The sequence below is a fragment of the Schistocerca cancellata genome, chromosome 7 (genome assembly GCF_023864275.1).
Source record: "Schistocerca cancellata isolate TAMUIC-IGC-003103 chromosome 7, iqSchCanc2.1, whole genome shotgun sequence".
Lineage (NCBI taxonomy): Eukaryota > Metazoa > Arthropoda > Insecta > Orthoptera > Acrididae > Schistocerca > Schistocerca cancellata.
Window position 1 is genome coordinate 333,185,880 of NC_064632.1, and position 26,623 is coordinate 333,212,502.

A 26,623-nucleotide genomic window follows, 5' to 3' on the forward strand; every position below is an offset into this window, starting at 1 on the left:
CCATTCGTCTGTAAAGAATTCGCCTTAGTATTTTGCAGCTGTGGCTTGTTAAACTGATAGTTTGGTAATTTTCACTTCTGTCAACAACTGCTTTCTTTGGGATTGGAATTATTATATTCTTCTTGAAGTCTGTAGGTATTTCACCTGTCTCATACATTTTGCTCACCAGATGGTATAGATTTGTCAGGACTGGCTGTCCCAAGGCTGTCAGTAGTTCTAATGGAATGTTGTCTACTCCCGGGTCCTTGTTTTGACTTAGGTCGTTCAGTGCTCTGTCAAACTCTTCACACAGTATCACATCTCCCATTTCATGTTCATCTACATCCTCTTCCATTTCCACAATATTGTCCTCAAGTACATCGCCCTTGTATAGATCCACTATATACTCGTTCCACTTTTCTGCTTTCCCTTCTTTGCTTAGAATTGGGTTTCCATCTGAGCTCTTGATATTCATGCAAGTGGTTCTCTTTTCTCCAAAGGTCTCTTTAATTTTCCTGTAGGCAGTATCTATCTTACCCCTAGTGAGATAAGCCTCTGCATCCTTACATTTGTCCTCTAGCCATCCCTGCTGAGCCATTTTGCACTTCCTGTCGATCTCATTTTTGAGACGTTTGTATTCCTTTTTGCCTGCTTCATTTACTACATTTTTATATTTTCTCCTTTCATCAATTAAATTCAGTATTTCTTCTGTTACCCAAGGATTTTTGCTAGCCCTTGTCTTTTTACCTAACTGATCCTCTTCTGCCTTCACTACTTCATCCTTCAAAGCTACCCATTCTTCTTCTACTGTATTTCTTTCCCCCATTCTTGTCAATTTTTCTCTTATGCTCTCCCTGAAACGCTGTACACCCTCTGGTTTAATCAGTTTATCCAGGTCCCATCTCCTCAAATTGCCACCTTTTTGTAGTTTCTTCAGTTTTAATCTACAGTTCATAACCAATAGATTGTGGTCAGAGTCCACATCTGCCCCTGGAAATGTCTTACAATTTAAAACCTGGTTCTTAAATCTCTGTCTTACCATTATATAATCTATCTGAAACCTGTCAGTATCTCCAGGTTTCTTCCATGTGTACAACCTTCTTTTATGATTCTTGAACCAAGTGTTAGCTATGATTAAGTTATGCTCTGTGCAAAATTCTACTAAACGGCTTCCTCTTTCATTTCGTACCCCCAATCCATATTCACCTACTACGTTTCCTTCTCTTCCTTTTCCTACTATCAAATTCCAGTCACACATGACTATTAAATTTTCGTCTCCCTTCACTATCTGAATAATTTCTTTTATCTCATCATACATTTCTTCAATTTCTTCGTCATCTGCAGAACTAGTTGGCATATAAACTTGTACTATTGTAGTAGGTGTGGGCTGCGTGTCTATCTTGGCCACAATAGAGCGTTCAATATGCTGTTTGTAGTAGCTTACCCAAACTTCTATTTTTTTGTTCGTTATTAAACCTACTCCTGCATTACCCCTATTTGATTTTGTATTTGTAACCCTGTATTCACCTGACCAGAAGTCTTGTTCTTCCTGTCACCGAACTTTGCTAATTCCCACTATATCTAACTTTAACCTATCCATTCCCCTTTTTAACTTTTCTAACCTACCTGCCGAATTAAGGGATCTGACATTCCACGCTCCGATCCGTAGAACGCCAGTTTTATTTCTCCTGATAACGACGTCCTCTTGAGTAGTCCCCGCCTGGAGATCCAAATGGGGGACTATTTTACCTCCGGAATATTTTACCCAAGAGGACGCCATCATCATGTAACCATACAGTAAAGCTGGATGCATTCGAGGTTAAGTATCGTATTAAGCTATCTATGTAACCAGTCATTAATCAGTGGAATGTTTCCTGAATGATTGTAATGCACTGAAGTTAAGCCACTGTTTAAGGAGGGATATAAGGAAATAGCATCAAATTTCCACCCAGTTTCACTTTTGTCAGCATTCTGAAAAATTTTAGAAAAGGTAATGTACAATTGGCTTTGTAACCATCTTATGACAAATAACATATGGTCAAAGTAGCAGTTTGGATTTCTAAATCGTTCTGGTATTGAGAAGGCTATCTACACTTACAGTGAAAATGTAGTTAATTCATTAGACAAAAAAGTAGCAGGCAACTGGTATATTTTGTGATCTGTCAAAGGCATTTCACTGTGTGAATCACAATATCCTTATAAATAAATTAGAATATTATGATGTAACAGGAAATGGTGCAAAATGATTCAAATCTTATATCTCTGGCAGGAAACAAAGGCTATTATTAGGAAAGATACTTGTATTAAGCTATCAGGCATCATCCAACTGGGAACCAATTACATGTGGGGTCCCACAAGGTTCCATCTTGGGAGGGCCCTTACTTTTTCTTGTGTATGTCAATGACCTTTCATCAATAACATTACCAGATGCAAGGTTTGTTTTGTTTGCCGATGATACAGACATTGCAATAAATAGCAAATCACGTCTAGTCTTAGAAAGATCGGCTAATAAAATATTTGTGGACATTAATCACTGGTTCCTAGCCAATTCTTTGTCACTAAACTTTGAAAAAACACACTACATGCAGTTCAGAACTTGTAAGGGGTGTTCCACGAGTATATGTGCAACGTACAATGACAAACAGATAGAAGTGGACACTGTTAAATTCTTGGGATTACAGCTTAAATTTATTATGAACTGGGAGGAGTGCACCACAGAAGTGCTGAAGCGTCTTAACAAATCCCTATTTACAATGCGATTTGTCAGACATAGGGAATATAAAAATGAAAAACCTGGCATACTATGCTTACTTTCATTCCATAATGTCCTATGGTATTATTTTTTGGGGTAATTCATCAAGCCAAGTTAAAGTTTCCTGGGCACAAAAATGTGCAATAAGAGTTATATGTGGTGTGAACTCAAGAACATCCTACAGAAGCCTATTTAGGGAAACTAACTACTACTTCCAAATATATTTATTCCTTAATGAAATTTGTCATTTAAATATATCACTTTTTCAAACCAATAGCTCAATTCATGGAACCAGTACTAGAAATAAGAACAATCTTCATAGTGATATTTTAAATCACTTACTGCTGTACAAAAAGGTGTACATTACTCAGGAACACACATTTTCAATAACTTGCCAGTAGCCGTAAAAAGCTTAACAACCAATGAATTCAGTTTAAGAGAAGACTAAAGGATTTATTGATGGCCAACTCCTTGTGTGTGTGTGTGTGTGTGTGTGTGTGTGTGTGTGTGTGTGTGTGTGTACAATCTAACTTCTGCAGCATAGTAAGGTGTTAATTGTAAATATTATCGTGGTAGTTCTATCTTCTCATGTGTTTGAAAAGACTGTAGCAAAACAAATTCAAATTGTTTTTTACTGTAAGTGACACATAATTTTCAAAAACCAGTTTGGATTCCAACAAGGAAAATGCACTGACTTTAGACAAGGGCAGAAAGGTCACAGGAATAATCTATCTTACAACCGCTTTAGATTCATAAAATACTCATTACTTCTACGCATAATTCATGTATACAGAATCACACACACTGCTTTATTATATGTTCACCTCTTAACAGACTGGAAAAAAAAGTAAGTATAACTCCAAATTCATGAAATTAAGTCTCAAACTGGAAAATAATTGGCCAAGGTGCCATGCAGGGTTCTATATTGGGTCCATCCGTGTTCCTTTTCTACATAAATGACCTACCATTTTGTACTGGTGCTCATTAAGTTTTATTTGTTGACGATACATCAGTTCTAGTTGAAAATGAGGCACCTGAAAGAACTCCGGAAAGTGTTGTAAATACTTTAGAGAAAATTAAATCCCAATTCCATCAAAGTGGACTGAATGTAAATGTAACTGAAATAAAAATGATGCAGTTTGAACCTAAATCATTAGAACGAAACAAAATAAATTTAGCTAGCAATGACCTTAATATCACAGAAGCAAACATCATTTCAAAAGGTGAAAAATTGCTTTATTATTCAAATTTCTCATGTGATGCAATTTCGGATTTATTTCCTTCATGTATCAAAGTGCACATAAGGTCACAAGATGCTGGCGTAACTAAATGCATATGTAATATTAGCTGATACACTAGTGAGTACTCAGCTTGTGGTACATATACATCTAGAATCGCTCCTATCCTGTCACCCACTGTGCACTTGGATATCTGATTATGGAAATAAATCTGAAACATGTCACATGAGAAATTTGATTATTAATGTCATTTGTTGATAGGCTGAGAGACTTTGCTGAAGTGTCCTATTCAGCTCCAGAAAAGTACAGTAGGATATGACCATGGTCGCCTGCCTCCAAGTTTATATATCTCTTCTATATTAACAATATCTTAATAGGCACTGTCAAGCAGTCTATATATTGATGGTTCAACATTATTATTGAATGTGTCAGGGCGCTTTCAGATTGCTGTATCTCAGAGCTCCAAGTGGCTCTAATGACACCAATGATGTGTGAAAGAATGTCTTTGGTTAGTAATATCTTTGGATGACATGATATGGTTGTTAAATTTGAACTTTGTTGTTAAGTGTTGTTGTGACACTTAATTCATAGCAGGAAATGGAGGTAAATTTTTGTTTCATGTGAATTGCTTCGGATGACCTTAGAGAATAATTTGGCTTGAAATATGTTACCATGGAAATTTAAAGTTACACAATTGGCAGACGTAGTTTGTAGTGTTTATAAGGATCCCAAAATTCAGAAAATAGTCGCCGGAACTTGCCTGTTAGTAATGTAACTTTATGAATGAAAATTATTAGACTTTATAAGCTTTAGAATGTTAAATATTACCATAATTGTACAAGCTACAGTAAGCGAGATTGAATTAAAGCAAGTTAAACCTAAAGAGAGAGTGAGTTTAATTTTACCAGTTCTGCAGCTGTCATCTCAACCAGGATTTTTAGGATTGGGTCTGCTTGCACGTGCTACCCATTTCACGCCATGTGTGTTTGTGAAAGGCTTATATAGCCACTTGATTTTTCGAGGGGGGATGGATGGGTGGAGCCTACGCCTTTAGTGGGGCAAGAAGGATTTAATATATTCCTATTTCACTGTGTGAAGTGAATACTACATTGAAGGCCATTAACCTACTTTCTTTGCAAAATCATTGACATCTGAACTCGACCAGCTTATTTTGTATGTTGTTGTTTTAATATATTTTTAATTTCTGGTATCTGTACAGGAACAATGGCATGATATTCACAGACTACGTTTACAGTTATCCAATTTAGAAAATGAGAATGAAGGAATACAGAATGTAATTACGTCTTTAGAGGTGGAAAATGGGGAGCAAGATAAACTACAAGCAAGCACTGAGAAGGTACACGAGACAGAAATAGCTGAACTGAATAAAGAGGTGAGTGCCTGATGTTTCAACCCAGTAGCCTACTTAATGGTGTCCTTTTCCAACACTTTCATCAGCCTCGAGCAAGGTGGTGCTGTGGGTAGCGCACTGGAGTTGTCTGGTATGATGAAAGTTGAAATCTTTGTCGTGCCATCCAGATTTATGAGTTTTCAATTGAAAAGGTACGAAACATCGTAAGAACCAAAGAGGTTTAAATTTGCATATTGATGGTATCAAGGAGATCCTCATAACTCCACTAGTCTGTGAAAGCTTTGTAAATCCAGTAACTAGTAGTATGAGAGCCACCCACATTGGCATCAGTTATCTGCCTCGTTTGATGCGACATGGAGGCAGTCAGCCTCTGGAAATCTCTCATCAGCAAGACTTGCCCATGTATCTGGCACTAGTTCCAGGGGTCAGCATTGGCAAGTGGAAGTTCATTTTGGCAGGTTTTCAGTGGAAGTAAAGTGCCGTGCTCAAACAAGGCAGTCGATCAGGTCAATGTCAGCCTGTTGTGCAAACCATTGCTGAACGATTTGACTTCTATGAACCTCACAGTGGCCTTACTGGAGATGGATCACTGCATTGAGACAGCACACTGAAACCATCATACTATATAAATTCCAGGATGCCCTCTCTCATGGCCTGTTGTGCACAGATATCCTGGCATGAAAACTTTCGTATACCAGTCTGGCACAGTGTGTTATGTTTTGCATACCTAGACTATATTCATATTACGTTTCGGCATTCAACAAACAACACAGTGCAAAATCGGGCGAGTTTGTTGGTTGTCTGTAAAAGTTGCAGACGACCTTTTGCTCCCTGTATTTTATCCTATTTACCTTTACAATTTCAAAGAATGTTTTCTAGTCAACATTGTCAAAACATGTTTACTTGCTCAAGTGTAGTACTGGAGAACCACAGTTCCATTACTCGACACTTGTAGCTACTGGCACTGCTATTAATCCCATTGAGATCACTTTGTAACTTAGGCCTACTATCAAAATGCCCTATTTTTTTCCTTTATTTCAGTCACAGTAGTTTCACTTACCCAGTTAAAATTTTATGTTGTGTAATTACAGTTGCTTCGTTTACCTGTTCAGTCTCACTTGGTAAGTAATATCTGTTTGTGATACAGGACATTTTAAGGACAATATTATCTTGTTGAGTCACCCCCTAGGAACATTAATTTATGTAAAGAGATCTGCTGCAGTTGTACTAAAGATTTATTCAAACCATGGCCAGTTTTCGGATGTTTAAATCCCATGCCAGGTGTATAAAACTAATACAAAGAGGAGGAGGGAAGAAATACAACAAACATATCTGGAAAAACCAGAAGAGCAGGCTAATTAAACAACACAACTCACTTGTGGTATTTGGTAATGCGTAACATGCAGTCAGGTCAGTTAGAAATCATTCAAAATCACAGAATCAAATGTGGATCTAGAGAAAAGGAGAAGTTGTAATAATTAAACAGATCTAAGAATATAGCTCTGGGTGGGTTGGATGAAGGAGAAGGAAACCAGAAACGAACACTGTACTCACACAGTTTGTTTTGGTTTCTCTCTCTTTCTTCCTACCTGTCCAGTTACAACATTCTTAAGTCAATTTCATTATTAGGCCCTCTTATTTTTCTAGTTCTGCCAAAATGCAGTGATACGAAAAAGTAAGTCTCTTTGTTTCATTAGTGTGTCCTTCTGGTTTTTCCAGATATGTTGTATTATATTTCTTCCCTCCTCTCCTTTCTAGTATGTTACAGTTTTATACATTACAGTTTTATACACCTGAAGATGGGATTTTAACATCCCAAAACCAGTTGTGCTTCGAATAAATGATTCGTGCAACTGAAGAGGATCTCTTTAAATTAATGAATCATGCCTCTCAGTTGAGCTCCCAAAGGCAGATAGATTAAAGGCTCCAAAATTGTATATCGTACGGAATTTCAGCTAAGGAAATACGGATTTAGTCCACGGTAAACTCAGTACTGTGAGTAGGTCTGCAGAGCACTACATAAACTATGGCAAATTCTTATACTGCTTTTCAGATATTTTTACTGAAACTTTCCCTTGTTGACCTTGGGAAAAGAATGTAAGCAGTAAACTTAAGTGGATTACACCAGGAATAAAAAATTTTGGTGCCAAAAAAAGGAAACTGTGCAATGAGTTAAAATCAAACGGAAACCCTGGTTTTCTTATGTATGTCAGGTGCTATAAAGTTGTATTCAGGAAAGTTGTAGTTGCATCTGAATAAATAGGCAATAATACTTTCATTGTCCAACAAAGTAATAGGACTAATGCATACGGTCAGTTGTTCAGTCAGAATGAGATATAGGGTATCACAGAAGCAAAACATGTGAAGTTCTTAGGGGTAAATCTCAATAAAAATTTTAATTGGAAATTACCCATAGACTGCTTAGCAAAGTTAACATCCTAGCTTTTGCAATGTATATTTATTTGTCAGGTGCCACAAGCCTAGATATCAGAAAGATAGTCATGACCCTTGCTTTGAGTCAGTTATTTGTTATTCTTAATCTTTCTAGGTACTTCAGCAAATTTCAAGGGACTCCTAGCATAAAAAAACATAAATAAATAAATAAAAATAGGAACATGTCTGGTGAAACATAACAGCTAGCAGATTAAAAGTATATGTTGAGTCTTGCTATGGTGAATCCAAAGTGAGAAGTGTAATCAGTAGGTCATGCGAGATGCTGTACTTGTGAAATATTGTACACACATATTTCCTGAATTTACTGTAAAGAAGACTATTTCATGTTTAAGTGGAGTTGGAACGCCCTATCCTGACAATGTTAAATTTAGTGACTTCCTTCCCTGTATTTCAGGGACCACTGTAGACATTGACATGAAACTTTTACAGGACATTAAATTGTACATTCTGAGTCTACCTGCGTACAAAAATTGCATTTCACCCATTGCTTTCGGAAATACAATTTTTTAATTACATGGTTCGAATTTTGTGTACTTTTTGTACATTATCCTAAATAATTTTAATTATATGTAACATGCTTCTTTAGTTCAGTAGACTCAGGATATGTATGTTATTACTCCTTGAAAAATTGAATACTCTACTCGAAGTGGTTTCTGAGATTTAAGGAAAAATGCAACAGAAAATGTAAATTCTTGGGAACAGCTTCTAAAGTTTCAGAAGACTTAACTCACATAATATGTGCTTAATTTTTCATTTTTAGTCCCTCAGAAGCATCCTGCATCATACGATATATCATCCTCTTCATCGTTTTCAAAGTTTCTTCCTTTCTTCTTTCTGGACTCCTTAGTGGCCAACTGTGCTGCATACTCTACTTTATGAATGCAAACCTTGTCCATCTGTTCAAGTTCTCTGGTGCAGTTTGCTCCAGGATTAATTCCCATATGCTGTAGCATTTTCACCTTACCAATGTTGCCATCATTAAAAGGAATAACAGCTTCATTGATCCTCCACTTTGCCTTCATTCTAATGAACTTTTTTTTTTGTTAGTGAGTTCATATAAGATTATTGAATGACTCATTGGGATTTTGAGTCTGACCATGCAGACACTTCTTCAGTAACTCAGAATTTGCCAGTTCTCTATAAATAGGTTTTATGATATCCCTGACTACTGCTGGGATGGAATGTTTATGGCTGTTTGAACTGTTTAAGTACTGGACATTGCGGTAATTGCACCATGGATCAGGGCCAGGAGGGCAAACGTGGTGTACTGGTTTTTCATCAGTTGACAATCTGTGGAAGAAGGTAGCCCATACTGCCTACTTCATTCTCAACAAATTCATCGCTTGATCCTTCATATTTTCTGTCACAGATATGACCTTCTTCATTCCATGATTTACACTTATAACAAAGTTTGGTTAAAATCTGGAAATCTATTTCCAGTATCCACACTGGTCGCAGGAGCAGCAGAATTCGTAGAACTGTAGCCTTGCTTCAGCCAAGTGTCATAAAAAGCTACTGGTATGTCAGTCATATCAGTAACAGATTCCGCAGCAGCGCCAATAAATCCTACATACTTGTTGATTTTTCATGGTGGGTGTGGCATATTCATAATGGCTCACATTCTTTCTGCTGCATTGTTTCCTCTGCCAATAACTCTCAATCCATAAAACCACCTAACATTTACTTCAAAATAATTCTCTCTACACTTACCAGAATTCCAAAATGAATGAGTATGTTTACAACTGGCACAATTAGTGATAACTTTCCTGGTCAGTCCATCTGATACCTCACTGTCTTCATGTAAACTGGCCCTCCACATATTTTACAACACACACACATTCACCTGACACCCTTGTTAGTATGTATAAATCTATCAGAATATAACCTAACCTACCATTTACATCTCGTTCGGTTTGAGAAAACTGTACATGACAACGTTTTATTTTAATCTTCAAAGCACTGGTGTTTCTCTAGATACTGACGAGTTTGCCTGTATTTCATGGTCTGTACCTTCACACGCCACATGTTGAACACAAGGTTTTCCTTTATTCGAAAATCTATTGCCATGATACTGCCCATGTTTCTTAAAAACACTTCTTTTTGGCGTCATTTTTTACTTTTTGAGAGATTTACCAATCTATTCATCACTTTTCCTCGGAAAAACATTAGCATTTCGACATTCAGTGCATGTTTATACTATGAAACAGTAAGATACTGTTTTTGACAGTGCTACCAATACAAACATGTAATTTAACCTTCATAACACAGTGATCGACAACCTTCTATATTAAAAAATAACGATTTTATTAGATCTTGAAGTAATGCACATAAAAATTTTAAATATATCTAAAAAGCCATTTAAGAATTTGCCATAGTTTATGGTGTTTGAACTGTCGTACTCTGCAGACCTGCTTACAGTACTTAGTTTACCATGGAATAAATCCGTATTTTCTTTGCTGAAATTCCTTATGATATACAAATTTGGAGGCTTTAATTTATCTGCCTTTGGGAGCTCAACTGAGAGGCACGATTGATTAATTTAAAGAGATCCTTTTCAGTTGCATGAATAATTTATTCAAACCACAACTGGTTTTGGGAAGTTAAAATTGCATTTTCGGGTGTATAGAACTGTAACATACTAGAAAGGAGAGGAGGGAAGAAATATAATACAACATATCCGGAAAAACCAGAAGGGCAGACTAATGAAACAAAGTGACTTACTTTTCCGAATCACTGCATTTTAGGCAGAACTAGAAAAAAGGAGAGAGCCTAATAATGAAATGGACTTAATGTTGTAACTGGACAGGTAGGAAGAAAGAAACAGAAACCAAAACAAACTGTGTGAGTACAGTGTTCATTTCTGGTTTCTTTCTCCTTCATCCCACCCACCTAGAGCTACATTTTTAGATCTGTTTAATTATTACAACTTCTCCTTTTCTCTAGATCCACATTTGATTCTGTGATTTTGAATGCTTTCTAACTGACTCGACTGCATGTTATGCATTACCAAATACCGTGAGTGAGTCGTGTTGCTGACTTCCCTTCTCCTCTATGTATGGGAATTCGAGTGTATTACATTTTGTCACTTAAGCTATGGTAATTATAGGCATACTTTCACAAGTCTGCACAAAGTAGCTGTTTAATTTAATATATTCAGTAATAACCATTGATTTTTCAGTATAAACATTTGTATGCTATCCAGTTTTTTTTAAAATAAATGTAAATGGCCATTTAGGAGCGCACTTATTTCCTCTGATGGTTTTCCTGAGATAGAATCTGATCTTCCTGTTGCCGCGAGAAGTTAAAGAACTTTTACTTTTTTTTTGAAAAAAAAAAAAGTTTGAAATCGGAATCCAAACTGTGCCACCAATTGACTTCTTAAAAGATGTGTGGGATGATTGCTATGTTCCAAGCTTATTTGTTCTGCGTAAGCTAACCACCACTGTCCACACATGCAACTGTCTATTAAGTTCCAAAGTTAAGGGAACAATTTTACTTGTGCAACGACTCTCATATTTTTGTTTTAGAAGCTTCGTAGCACCTTATGTTTTCTCCAACATTGTGAAATTTGTGGAAATTTCTTGTGCCTTTGATCTTCAGCTTTCAAATCTGGTTTTAAGTTTCTCAATGTGATTAAGAATGTCTCGTTTTCCAACAGTGAACAAACCCGACAAGCCATCTCTTGCGCTCTTGAGCATATTTGCTCCTGCGTAGGTGAGTTCTTTCTCATCACTAATGACTCCCTTATCAGCCTACAAGCTCTCAACCAGTGCTTCCCTTGCCATCCGTTGGTAATGACTATCCAGGAGTCTGTATATACTTTCAAAAACTGTGGATGTTCAGCGGCCCTTATCTGGACCCCATGACATATCACAGTCCCGGGAAACGAACTTGCTGACAGGCTGGCCAAACAGGCTACTGGTAACCCGACTCTGGAGGTTGCCACATCAGAGACTGATCTCTGATCGGTCTTATGCTGTAAATTTTTTGGAATCTGGAATACCGATTGGCACACCATAAGCATGTAAAGTAAACTGTGTGTTACAAGAAGACAATAAATGTGTGGAGGTCACCCATGCGAGCCACTCGCAGGGTCTCCATTGTCCTTTGCTGGCCGTATTTGCCTGATTCACGTTCACCTGTGTCATAAGGACCCACCCTGGGGTTGCTACTGCTGTTGATTGACAGTAGTCCACATTATTTTGCACTGTCCCAATCTAGCCACCCTGAGGCTGTCTTTTAACTTTTCTGATGCACTACCTACAGTCTTAAGCGACAATGCCTCAACAGCTGATGTAGCTCTACGTTTTATTAAATAGGGGTTTTTTATCACCCAATCTAAAAATGGGTATCTGGCATTCTCTCTCAGGCCATCACCCAACCTAAATTTTAACTCATCGCTCCCTGTGATGCTGTCCATTCTACTTAGTGTTTGCCTTTTTACCATCTGTGTTTCTCTTGCCTTGTGATTTTAGGCTGGAGATTTTAGTGTATTGCAGAGTGGCTAGCTCATACTTTTTTTTATCCATGTGATCAGCCAGTCTGGGCCATCTGCTATATATACCACCTTTTGCTGCTTTATTCCTAACAGTTAATGTTCTCCCTTTTGGCTTGCTTCTTTTTTTCTCCTTCTGCGCAGTTACACAGTTTGTTTTAACACACCACATGTTGAATACAAGGTTTCCCTTTATTTGAAAATCTGTTACCATGATACTGCCCATGTTTCTTAAAAACACTTCTTTTTGGTGTCATACTTTACTTTTTGAGAGATTTACCAATCCATTCATCACTTTCCCTCGGAAAAACGTTAGCATTTCGACATGCAGTGCATGTTTATACTATGAAACGATACAATACTGTTTTTGGTAGTGCTACCAATACAAACACGTAATTTAACCTTTATAACACAGCAATCGACAGCCTTCTATATAAAAAATTACCGATATTATTAGATCTTGAAGTAATGCATGTAACAATTTTAACATTTTCAACCAGTGGAAAATTGCAAATTTTGTAATAAGATGAAAATCCGAATATGTGAAAACAAAACAAAAACAAAAAAAAAAAAAAACAAAAAAAAATTTCCTCACTCCCCTTAAGTTGTCCTTTTACCTGGTAGCATTATATTTTTTGATTATCACTGTCAAAATGAAATGACTTTCATTAATTTGTTATGTTGAAAAAATAAGACTGACATTATTGCTAAACATGCATATACAGATCCTTTTCACCAGTTTTTCGAGAGACTTCAAAGTGGCTGCTGTGCCAGTGAGTTTAGCAAAAATAAGTGGCTTGTTTTTTTGAGAGAGATATTTGGAGGTGGTTGGTGTAAGTTTTTGGCCTTTGTTTGGTGTAGGGGAAGTAATGACATCATAGTGGTGTGATGGCTTTCCTTTGTTCCTTTGTAACAACCACAAGTGGTGACTAAGACACTTTGAATCTATAAAAACAATATGTGTAGCACAAATTAGTGGCACACAGTTGATTGCCTGGCCAGTGGTCATATCACCAAGAAACATCTATTATCTTTACAACTCCAATGATTCAGAAAGTGGAGAAGAACTTTGCAGTGGTGCCAAACAATGGGCATCATGTTGACCACTATCAAAAAATCGTGAACTACTATCTATTCCTTCTCTTTACATATAGAGGTATTGTTGTTGTCATATAATTATCAACATATTCTTAATTCTTTCTTTTTTGGCCACAAACTACGCAACTCATCACAGAGGTAATTTTAAACTTCCAACACACTGTTTAAAAGTCTGAGTATATGGGATCAAAAATTTACAATAAAATAAAAGGCAATAATATATTAATATGAAGTTAGGTTCACTGAAAAAATTACTCTATACCTGTGTGCCAGAAATGTGTTCCTTGAGGACTGTTTTACTTTTTGAAAAAAGAAATTATACATTTACTTCTGTATATTGTATACAGTAGCATCTCAGATACGTATAAAAAGTCGTGTAAAGGTCCTGATATGTCTCCAATACATCAAATCAACATTGATTTGAAATGTATGTTAAGAGATGAATAAGTCTGTTACTGGGACAATACTTGGCAGTAGCTGATTTGATTTGTTCTTTGTTATGTTTGTCACTAATGTTCCTTGCTTCTCTCCTTGACTGTGGCTTGGGATCTGGAATAGAGATGGGCAGACTCGTTCATCCTTGGGAACTAGTTCACTGCTGATCGTTCTTTTTTGGGAACCGGTCATTTTTACTCGTTCACTGTTCATGTGTGCTTGGTATATGGCTCTTGTGGAAAAACTGAAAACTAGTAGTGTAGGTGACTGTAGGATGGAGGGCACCAAGAGGGGGCACTTGCCTCCCCCCTGGAGTATAGAGTTTTTATTTATTACAGAATTCTTATACACTTTTAGAAGTAATTTCTGTGATTCTGCAGAACCTCTCATTTAGCCAACTGTAGCCTTGTGTGGCTGATCGCAGGGAAATAATATAGGGTGGCGCACGGGAAACCGGCCCAGAGTACAGACTGCTCTCCAATTACGGACGATGTGTTGCCCGTTGCGAGCAGATACAACAAACTGACAAACATGTAATAATTAGGCAGTGAAGAAATAACAAGCTAATGCAAGCAACAACTGCGAAAGAATTGACGACGATGTGTAGAGAGCTGGAGAAGAGAACATGAAAATCTCACGCGACGCGCATGGGCTATAGCATATGTAGTCTTGTAAACCTGTTGGTGGCTGTTTCCCAACTTAATAGACCACAAGTGTCTTGTATAAAATTCTTCGTTTAGACTTCCACTACATAGCTGTGCTACGTTGTAAACAATAATCGTTTATACCCTATATATACTTCACGTTGTCTCTGAGTTCGTAGGCGAAGTAGAGACTTTATGGAAGCATAAAATAAAATGTGGTTTTCTCATACTTGCTTCACACGCTTGGTAAAAATTAGGTTTTTACATTGCGTTATTAAAGTAAATGCAGAAATAATAATAATAATAATTAAGTTCACAGTAATAAAGTTTTTGGTTTGAAAGGTTCTTCTGAACAAATGTTTTTGAGATAATAAGTAAATACGATTTTATGGCAATCTGTCTTTTCAAGTGGAGAGCCACTGCTTTTCCTACTGAGCCAAAATGACCCATAACCCACTTTTCTTTTCTTCTTCTTCATCCCCCCCCCCTTTCCAAAGAAACCAAACGAGCAGGTAGTGCAAATTGGAAACAACAAAACTTAAAAATAATTAGAGCCTTCCTAAATGTAATGTTTTGTATATGAAAGATACACTAAAATCGTTTTATATGACTTTTCTTACACTAAAAATTAAGCAAGTTATTGAAAGTTACCTGCTAAATCAAGCCGATGAAACCAAAAAATATATGAATAACAAAAAAACTTGCCTTGTTATAAGTATGTCTTCTGCTGTTCATCGATATAATGAAGTGAGCTGATATGCCCTTTTGTTACCTGGAAAGAAAGACGTACCTACTACATACAACGTAATTTTTATGTAATTTACGTAACTATAAAATACTTTTTGATTATCGATCGTGGACGCTGAATAGCCAGAACCAAGTGCAAGAACTGTTTGGAACACATGTAAAATAGGCGAGCGCAGTGAACGAAACGAACAACTGGATACTGAACTAACTAGGAGCAGTTGGCGGTGGAATGGAGACAGGTGGTCATGCGAAGAACGACGAATGCGGCCGAAGTGAACTATGAACCGATTGTTCCTCGTTCCCGGGAACTGTAAGTAGACCGCCGCGACTGATGTGAACTATGAACCGATAGTTCCTTGTAATTTGTTCCTCGGTCCTTTTGTTCATCTTGGTGAACCGTTCCTTTGCACCCGTTCGTTCGCGAACTACCCATCTCTAATCTGGAACTCTCCATCAGAGATGGAAACCATGAGAGAAAGTGCATTGTATGAAATAACCATTCAGTGAGTAGTCTTGAGCAAGTTTGGGATGATAATGCATTTGGACATGGATCAGCAGTTTGTTTGACTGCACTAGTGATCTGACCTTACCTCACACGTGTAGCACCAAGTATGTAAGCCAGATGACCTTTTTTATAGTATGTAGTGATATACACAAACATTGTGAATCAGTCTATCTATTAGTGAAAACCAAATTAAAGTTCCTATGCACTGTAGATCCTGGGATGAGCTGTAACATACAGACAGAAAAATACAGCAGAGAACATTATCAAAGGTATGTGACTCTTAGATGTTGATCGTGTGGTTGAAAGTGGCCATAGTGACGGAACATTTTATTGACTTAAGATAATCTCAGCAGAGCAAGGTCTTTTAATTGAGGTCTGCTGGCTGTGGGTGCAAGCATAATAGATAAAACTGAAATTCCTGTGTCACTTGCAGGTTTGTAGTTTTGCCATTTCCACTAATTGTTGGTGCTCGCTGCAGATGTTGGTTATCAAGTTTGCCTTCATTCTTAATCCTGTAGCCTCCAATATGGGCAGTAGTACTTCTCAGTACTTATTCTCCATTCCGTAAATAATCTTGTGTCTCATCAAGGTATTGTTCAGTAAATAATGTCCAATCTTGTGTAACGAACTTTTCACCTCCACCTAAGTCCAGACATAAACCCCAAATCTTACCCATTCGGACGTGAAATCTCAGTTAATTATTCTTATCACCCGGAATACATTAAATGACTTCTCCTTTTTATGACAGTTGCTCCTAGCGTCAGTGCAGAGGGGGAAAGAAAAGGGAGTTGCAGAATAAATCTTCCAACCCAGTTCTCACCCTTTGGCCAGAACATTGTCCTGCTGCTCTTCTTTCTCATGTGTATGTTCAGTATCTTCATCGACACACAGTTCACTGCTTTTAATGTTTTTACTGTGTGCACTGTGTGCTATTGCATGCTTTTAGTTGTTGGGTGTTTTACGCCAAGTTTTACTGCCTTATCATTAGCTAATTGATGTCACTGAATCTTGCAAATGACTGTGGCAATTTGAATATGTCATAACATGTTAACACACAGTAGGAGGAGATAGTATTCTTCTTTCTTTTTGTGCTAGTGTAAACTTAATTGATGATAGAAATGTGTAATATTTGTGCTCTTCTTGTCTGAATTTTAAGTGTGTGTGTATTGCAGTGTGCTCATATATAAAGAATTTAGTTTGTGTGTTGCTTTAAATATTAATTTAAACATAACTTCCTGCAGCCTTTTTATAGTTATTAGAGGGAACTGCTTTCAAATAATGCATTTAATTTATGTATTTTCAGATTAATGAGCTGGAGTCAAAAATCAAAGAACTTGAAGTAATTTCAAGTTTGAGACAAGCAAGCATCGAAAAGGCTGAAGAGCAACGTATTAGTCTAACTACTGACAGTTCAGAGGAATTACTGATGCTAGAGGTAAAATGATTTCAACTTCCTGTGTACTTTTGATAAAGTAGCTTGCACTTTCCAGTGCCGGTTTTTACAATTCAAAACGTAAGTTCAAACATGATTTTCCTTCAAATCCTCTAGAACATTATTCGAGGTAGGCAAATTCGTATGATATATCTATTATATCAATAAAGGCAAAAAATTTTAACAAGAATATTGTACCATGGGAAATATGTTGTAAGGTAGGAAGAACTTTCAAATAATGTCCACAGTTCATTGTGTGAGATTAATATGAATACTAACGTCGCAGGTTACTCAGTAATGTCAGTCATTTTAAAGTTAAGGAAAAAAATCTCTCCCCCCCCCCCCCCTCTCTCTCTTGAGACCAGATGATGGTGTGGTTCCTGAAGGAGGACAGCAGCCTTTTCAGTAGTTGCAGGATCAGCAGTCTGAATTACTGACTTACCTGGCCTAGTAACAACAAAAACGGCCTAACTGTGCTGGTACTACGAATGACAGAAAGCAAAGGGAAATTGCAGCCATAATTTTTTCTGATTGCATGCAGCTACTCTGTATAGTTGTATAGTTGGATGACGATGGTGTCCTTGGTCAAAATATTCAGGAGGCGAAAGAGTCCATTATTCGGACCATCAAGTGGGCACTACTCAGCAGGGTGTCATCATCAGGAGAAACAAAACTGTCGTTCTACAGATTGGAGTGTGAAATGTTAGATCCCTTAATCCGGCAAGTAGGTTAGAAAATTTAAAAAAGGAAAAGGATGGGTTTGAAATAAGATATAGTGGGAGTTGGTGAAGTTTAGTGACAGGAAGGAACAGGACTTCTGGTGAGGTGAATGCAAAGTCAGATAGGGGTAATGCAGGAGTGGGTTTAATATTGAATAAGAAAATATTACTGCAAATAAGCTTCTGTGAACAGCATAGTGAGTGCATTATCATAACCAATATAGACACAAATCTTACACCTACCGCATTACAGTTATGTGCCAACTAGTTCCTCAGATGAAGAGACTGATGAAATGTATAATGAGATAAAAGAAATTATTCATATAATTAATTAAAGGAGACAAAAATTTAGGTCCTATAGTAGGAAAAGGAAGAGAAGGATAATGACCAAGCTGCCTGGTAGAATTTTTCACAGAGCATAATTTAATCATCGCTAACACTTGTTTTAAGAATTGTGAAAACAGGTTGTGTACATAGAAGACACCTGGTGACGCTAGAAGGTTTAGATTGATTTTATAATCGTAAGACAGAGATTTTGGAACCAGATTTTAAATTTTAGGATATTTTCAGGGGAAGATGTAGACTCTGATCACCATTTATTGATTATGAATTGTAGATGAAAACTGTAGGAATTGCAAAAAGGCAGAAAGTTAAGGAAATGGGGGCTGGATAAGGTGAAAGAACAAGATGATGTTGAGTGAGTGTTTCAGGTGGAGCATTGGGCAATGCTTGACTAGAACAGGGAGAAGCACAGTAAAAGAAGCATGGATAGCTTTAAGAGATGAAATATTGACAGCAGCAGAGGATCAAATAAGTAAAAAGACGAGGCCAAATAGAAATTTGTAGATAACACGGAATATATTGAACTTAATTGATGAAAGGAGAGAATATAACAATGCAGCAAATCAAGCGGGCAAAAAGGGAATACAAACATCTAAAAACTGAAATTGAATGAAGGTGCAGGAATGGCTAGAAGACAAAGCTAAGGATTTGGAAGCATATTTCACTAGAGGAAAGATAGATACAGCCTACAGGATAATTAGAGGCATTTGGAGAAAAGAGTAGTAGCTGTATGAATATCAAGAGCTAAGATAGAAAACCAATCCTGAGCAAAGAAAGCAAAGCGGAAAAGTGGAGGGAGTATATAGAGGGTCTGTTCAAGGGAGACAAACTTGTAGGCAGTATTACAGAAATGGAAGAGTATGTAGATGAAAATGAGATGGGGCACATGATATTCCAAGAATAATTTGACAAAGCAATGGGATTTACTTTACTGGTACATATGCTAATATTGGAACAATACAGAGAAGATTAGCATATTGCATGTTCTGTGATATTAGAAAGGTGTACGGCACTACTCAAGGACACAAAATCTTGTGAAACTCCATCAATAGGCCTTTTGTGTCCACCTCCCCAACTTCATACGGTCGGTCCTTCCTGTCAAATTGCTTTTTTAGGTCCTGAGTTGCTCTCTGATCGTTTAGGAGAACAGTGTTCTTAAGGCAGTGTTTCAAGTATTGTCCTCTCTGCCATAGCCGTAAACAGTTTCACATCAACAGTATGGAGTCCTGTACAGTGTTCCTGGTTTGTGGATGATTTTTGTGTTCCTCCTCCAGTGTTGAGAGACACATCACCACCTTCATAGTTTCAAAAGCTTAGAGAGGCATAAGATGTACAAAAGCAAAACTTTTTACTTGTCTTAATTATCTCGTTGTTGTTGACTCAAGGTCTTGCGTCCATGGTACATTCTTGAGGCTGTAATTTTTATAATGTTGTGGGTTCTTGTTGAGCTGAATCACTGATGAAGATTTGCTTGTATATTTCTTGAATTTTATTCTTTGTCGCATTATTAAACATCACCCTGTCTTTGCATTTTGAAGATTAAGAAAAAACATTATTTACATTGTTGTTGACAAACTTAGAAAAACATCTACTTCCATCAGAGGCATGCCCACTGCTACTTACGTTCTGTGGTAATTACAATATTCCAAAGAGCTCACAAACTTTCTTGACCAAAGAAGAATCTCCACTAAAATATATCAATATTTTGTAAATGAGTCCAGAAATAAATTTAATGATTATTGTTAGATTGTAAAATTAATAATATGAATTTTTGATGTGCTAGAAATTTTGTAATTTCAAATATTTTTAAAAGAAGAGTAATTTTAACTGTACACATGGAGTACTAACAAATTAATTTAATTTTAAATATTTTAGCCTGAAACGTAACACACCGTGTATAGAATCATATGAAGTTTATTCAGTTAGACAGCTGATATAATGTTCACTTGTACAAGAATCGATAGTATACATGGTATCAAGTATTTCTATGAAAAAGGGTAATGTTAGAGGAGGGTGACCCATTACAATATTACCTTTATAAAATTTGGAAACAATGTGTACAATATTTTGTGACAGACTATAAGTTTTGCCAACTAGTGAACAAAATGATGCCCAGGATAAGAGATGGATGTATAGAAGTATCTTACATGTAACATATTACAGAGAAGATAAGAAAATATCTACTATACAAATCATAATCTATGCATATATCAGGATATTGCATTCAGATTTTCAGATCTGTGGAATATACTGTCCCAAGACAAATAATACTACATCAATATACAACTAAACTATAGAAATAAATACAGAGACAATGTAAATTACTAGAATTATAAATTTTACTAACATCCATACAAACCAACCTTCAAAATAGAAGAGAAAAATTTCAGAGCCTATATGTATGATGAGTGAGCTGACTCTAAAAACTCATGACGATGGGTACAGACAAGACTAATACACTCAATAATGAGGAGGAATCAGTCAGCCACATAAACCATGGTATTCAAATGTTTTGACTCAGCAAAACGAATAGAGCTCCTCGTAATCACACCAGTAAGTTCAATCATATGCAAAAAGTAATTGTAACAAGCATCTAGCCTCAATCAATAGTTGTACCCTCCCCTTGAGCGCGCGCGCGCGCGCGCGCACACACACACACACACACACACACACACACACACACACACACACACACACAGTATGACCAGGGAACCCAAAACAGAGTTGAGCACGAGCCTGTCCACAACTCAAGATCCAGTCAGATAAAGTGGTTGCAATACTCAGGATAAATTCAGGTATACATAGTCATAAACAGCTTTGAATGATTACACACACCAGTAAGTTGAGGACCCAAACCAGTGTATGAATGCAGACATGTATACATCATCTTGTTATATTGTCCATACTAATAAATGTCTTCCACAATATTTCATAGTTGCCCACGTAAACTAACCTACGTACATAAAAGCCTAGAAGATTCACTTACAGATGATAAAAGAAAATGCATATGGATTTAAAGTTACATAATGTATTGTACTTGAAAAAACATACATTTACACCGAATAAGACTGTCTTTAGCAGTCTTGGCTAACAATTCACAAGGAGTAGTCCGTATCACTTCAGGTTGGGGGGTTACCTTCATAGTGTTGAATATTATTGAATTTAGTATATGTTAAAATACACGAGTAAGTAAGAAACACATATTTTTGTTTTCTCAAAAAAAAAAAAAAAAAAAAAAAAAAAAAAACACCATTTTGAAGATGCGAATTTCGGAAAAATTTTTAAGCTGTATCTCTGTAACAGTTCTAGATATTTTGTTAGTTTTTTTTTATTTGAAATATAATTGCTTTATGATTACAATGGTATCCTCTGTTTGGACATATCTGTCAAAGTCCTTTTACCGTTGCCTTTTGAAATTTTTTTTATAATTTACAGAAAAAATGTTTTTTTCCCAAAAATGACAATCCAGAAAAGGTAGATTTTTACCACGTAGTACTATATTCTCTGTAAAGGAGAGCTTCCACTTCTAAGTTGGACAAGTTTTATTTTAAAAAATCACTTTTTTGACTTTCAAGGGTAATGAATGTCTACATTGAAGTTGTAACTTACTAATTTCTTTGTTACAATGTTTATTTCTATTGTGTTTTTTGCAGTTATTTCTTTTCACTTTCTTTGAAGCAGTTACTTCTTTTTACTTTCCTTGTTGTGGTTATTTCTTTTCACTTTCCTTGTTGTGGTTATTTCTTTTCACTTTCCTTGTTGTGGTTATTTCTTTTCACTTTCCTTGTTGTGGTTATTTCTTTTCACTTTCCTTGTTGTGGTTATTTCTTTTAATTTGTTGTTGTTTCTTGTCCATTTCTTTGTTGTGGTTGTTCGTTTCAGGTTTCTGTATTGTAGTTGTGCAGCGCTAATTTGTTTACTGAAGGGCTTTTTAGAAATCTGAGACCATCCAGTGAGTTCTGTGTTTTCATGAGGAATTTGCCAATTGACACAGTTGCAGTGCGTTTTGTGAAAAGGACTGTTAGAAATGTCTTCTGGCTGGGGCCAGAGGAGATTGAAGTGTGCTGACTATATGCATATCCATAAAAGAGTGATACAGAAGACAAAGAGGAAAACAGACTTTGTTCAGGTTGGGAATAAGTGTTCTCACTTGAAGACTCTGTTTCAAAGTGGAGATGTTTCCAATGATGCCTTTTTGTGTTCTACATGTTTTGACAGAATAACAGCGATAGTATCTGCACCATGGGAGGCTTTCTCACGGTGCAGATGATGCAGATTTTGCATCAATAGAGGAACAATTAAATACCCTGGATCACTCAGCTACAGAGGCAGGTGTTAGTCCTGTTAAGAAACAATTGTCAATGAAGTCGAGTCATAAGCTCTATACATCAAGAAAGCGCAGAGAAACTACTAAAACAATGAATGAATACACTACAGCAAAACTGACCATACTCTTCAAAGTAGAAATTCCATTATCAGAAGAAAATGAACCAAAGCACTCTTGCACTTCTTGCCAGGAATTTTTCACAAATATCAATTCAGCTGTTGAATATTGTGCATCCTACAGTGAAAAGGTGCAAGTTTTAACTATTATTCCAGGGACATTTTCAAGGAAAACAATTTTGAACCACGTTCAATCAGTATCAAACTACATGACAGACAGATCAAGAAATGTGAGTCTGTAAAAGGAGTCTTTGGAAGACCAGGTCCCTATTGTCATCCTGTAGAAGCAGTTCAAATAATGCAGTCATTTTATTGCGAAGATAAATGGGACTGTTCTTGCCAGAGTGCCAACAAAAAAGTCATTATAACTGTAACAGTTGAAGGTCAAAAAGTTGTAAAAGTGGAGAGGTACATGACTCGCTGTATTAAAGAAACTTTTACAGTATATGAGAGAAACTATACAACTTCTCATATTGGAAGATCAAAATTTTATGCACTATGACCTAAGTGGGTAGTTTCACACCTACCTAGAGATGTCTGTCTGTGTGTACTGCGCGAATTTTAAACTTCTTGTGCTAACTTTGAAGGACTTACTGGAGCACTTGACATGTGACACCTAGGTTAGTCATGTGAAGTCATTGGTAGTCTGTGACGTAAAGTGAGAGGACTGTTCAAGAATGTCGTGACTGCCCTGGAAATGGAGGGCTGTCTTTACACACTCTTGGCCTGGAAGACATAGCAGACAACTCTGCAGAAATTACATATGCAACATGGAAGGAAAATAAAGTAATTAAGAAAACTGTTGCCTTTGACAGTTTCATTGATGAACTTGGTAAATGATCAGTGAAAGCAGTAACACACCAGCATCTGAAGAAATCCAACATCTGGAGAAATTGCAACAACACATTACAGAAGTAGAAGGGTGTGTACAGGCTGAAGAACTAGCTTTAATGCTTCACTGTGATTTTGCTGAGAACTAGTATGTAATTTAACCACAAGAAGTGCAAGGGAGTAATGACCAGGTTTCAATTTTTACAGGAGTGATATATTTTCAAAACGAGACCACAAGTGTTGCAGTTATAAGTGATGACACAGGACATGACTTAGCACATGCTTTGCTAGCAGTGCACAAAATTCTTCAACTGCAAACAGGTGCAGAGAAGATCATCATCATTTCTGATGGTGCTTCTAGTCATTGTAAAAATTGTAACAGCTGTTTGAATTGAGTAAGTCACTTGTGCAACTTGACTTGGGTATACAGTGCTCCTGGTCACGGGAAGGGGCCTTGCGATGGTGTAGGCGGCCTGCTGAAGCACCATCCTACAAAAATAATCTTTCCAGACCAAATACAGCTGTGATTCAGAATGCTGAGGATTTTATGAGAGTTGTGAAATCTTAAACATCAACAGCCCTCATTCTTTTTCCAAAGAGAAAATCGAAGAATTCCATGAGCAGAACGAAGAAGAATGGTTCAAACAAACTACTACTCTGAAAGGAATTCAGAAGACACACTTTTTGACTCAGTGCTGGGCGAACTCATATTACACACACTTTAAAGAGCAAGAAAGAAGGAAATTAGCTCATTCAGCCAACACCTCAGAAACAGAACTATAATATTTAGATTCGCAATCTGAGAAGGGGGATGTTTGTGGCCTGTGTGTAGGACTGTGGCTGGTGGAGTGCAGAGATTATAGGCACCAGTTATGAGTTAAACAAAATAGTAGTGAACTTCATGCTACCACTTGGACCAGCTGCTGGATATAAGTTTCCAGCTGAAGGACAGCAACAACGCCATCAGTGCTCACTTCCTGTTCACAATGTTTTGAAGATTGTAAGTGCTCCAGTTCCTATTGGTTCAACAGGAAGGCATCACTCTGTATCAAAGGAAGGTATTGAAGCAGTGGAACACATTTTTAGTTCATCGGCTGGCTAATTTCAGTACAAAACAGAGTGCACAGAAGTTGTATAAATTGAAGCCTTTTAAGTGTTCGGAGCTTTCACATACATTTTGGAACCATTTAAACTGCTTGAAAAATGAGTCTCTTACTCATCTTTCAAAACTAAAATTATGTTAAATAAGGCTAGGTTTTGATTTTTATGAGCTTGTTATATGATAATGTGGTAAAAAACAGGTTTTATGAATGGCAAAAAATTCCGTTGTTTATAAAACCTGTTCAACCTAAAAGTGGTAGCTCTCCTTTTCAGAGATTGTAGAACTATATGTTACTAATCAACAGAAAAAAAATCAATTTATGGATTGGCATTTTTGAATTTTTTTTTTCCATAAATCATAAAAAAGTTCGTAATGCTATAGTAAATGAACTTTGACAGATAAGTCCAAATTGTGGATTTCTTTGTAATCATAAAGCAGTTACATTTCAAATAAAGAAAACCCCAACAAAATATCCAGAACTGTTTGAGATACAGCATTTTAAATTTTTTTTCCAAAATTTGCATCTGTAAAATGGTATGCGCATTGTCACCTTTGGAGGGCTGTATCTCGGAGCAGAAATTTTTTTGGAGAAAACAAAAAATACGTTTTTAAAATGTGCTAAATTCAAAAACATCTAAGACTGTGAAGGTGAGATTTTTTCCTAGCCTGACTGAATTGATGTGGACTATGCCACAAATATGAGTCACAACACAGATCTAGTCGACAGATGCTAGAGTACGTTACCCAGCACCCATAATTCTTGGTAAGTTGACTGGTCCAGTAGGGTATAGTCATGCAGCAATGTGGGGAGTGGATCCGTCCACATCTTTCAGTTTCCTTTTTAGGGTTCTCATCACACGCTCCAACGGATAGGTAACTTCCTGTCTAGCATTCACATCAAATCCTGAAACATTGTTTTGTGTACTAAATATGCAGTTCAATACGTCCTTCACATCACATGAGATGTTCTCCTCAATCATTTTACATGGTTAATTGTATGGGATTTATGTCAGCTGTAATTAAAGGGTGTTCATATATGACACATTAATAAACAGAGTTAAATGCACTTTAAAAAAATGGGCTATGGAGGTATTTACACACAGATATGCTCAGATGGGTCATTCCATGTCAAGTGTCCTAGAATAAAAAAATGGTCCCCTCTCGACCATTCTGTTCAAAACTTGTTTTGTATACATATGTATGTGTTAGGTCAATGTGCAAAATTTTGGCTCAATTGTTATAGTGGTTCCAGAACTAGGGCCACGTTAGTCGACCCATAACAAGTCACAAAGTGCACGATGTGAAGAATTCGGTTAACTTTGTGCATCTTCTGTGACATCTATCACTCTGAATTTTTGTATCCTAGTACAACTTTCGCTGCTGCTGCTAAAGCATTCAAATTCCTTAGAAATGACTATCCATTATGCTACTTGGTCTGAAAGTGCCTTGTAAAATTTATTGCAAAAGATTCAAGCCCTACTTTAACCACCATTTACTATAAGTGAAAGGCAGATGGAACATTGATTTTTGGGTCGCTAGCCAACAACCAGTTCTCCAAATTTCTAGTACTTTTCAGGATCAGTTTTCTATATTGCTATCAACTCTGGTCTTTTTATTGACACCACTGAAAAGAGCAAATTTTTTGCTACAAGGGACTTGAAAAAGTAGAATGGTAATTTTCCATAAAAGGCGTTTAAAATAGATTAGCAGAAACCTAAGCTGTTACGCTTACCGAATGTATTACCTTGTTGGCAGCTGTTGTGCTGGAGAATGTTAAGGCACTTGTGATGTGATTTGTTAGTACAAATTATTTACAGCATGATACTCTGATGTGCAGGTACAACTGTTTCATATATGGGTTCCAGAAACTTCTAGAAATTAGATGAGCAGGTATGACTGTTTTATAACTTAGGGCACGGGTTCCAGAAATTTCTGTAAATTGAGGTGCACATATTGTTGTTTTATAACACAGGGCATGGATTCCATAAACGTCTGGAAATTCGATATGCTAGTATGACTGTTTTTTCCAGAAACT

The 26,623-nt window shown here is 36.7% G+C and overlaps 1 protein-coding gene across 4 annotated transcripts in view; it reads left to right on the forward strand.

Annotated features, from left to right (window-relative positions):
- LOC126092462 (protein Spindly-like) overlaps positions 1-26,623 on the forward strand; it is a 148,017-nt gene that overhangs the window by 34,131 nt on the left and 87,263 nt on the right. For 3 of the 4 annotated variants that reach the window (XM_049908065.1, XM_049908066.1, XM_049908064.1), the window contains exons 4-5: positions 5,189-5,362; positions 17,023-17,154. In XM_049908065.1, coding sequence (XP_049764022.1) covers positions 5,189-5,362; positions 17,023-17,154 — 306 coding nt within the window. The remainder of the gene's footprint in view (positions 1-5,188; positions 5,363-17,022; positions 17,155-26,623) is intronic. The other variant, XM_049908067.1, reaches the window with a different exon arrangement.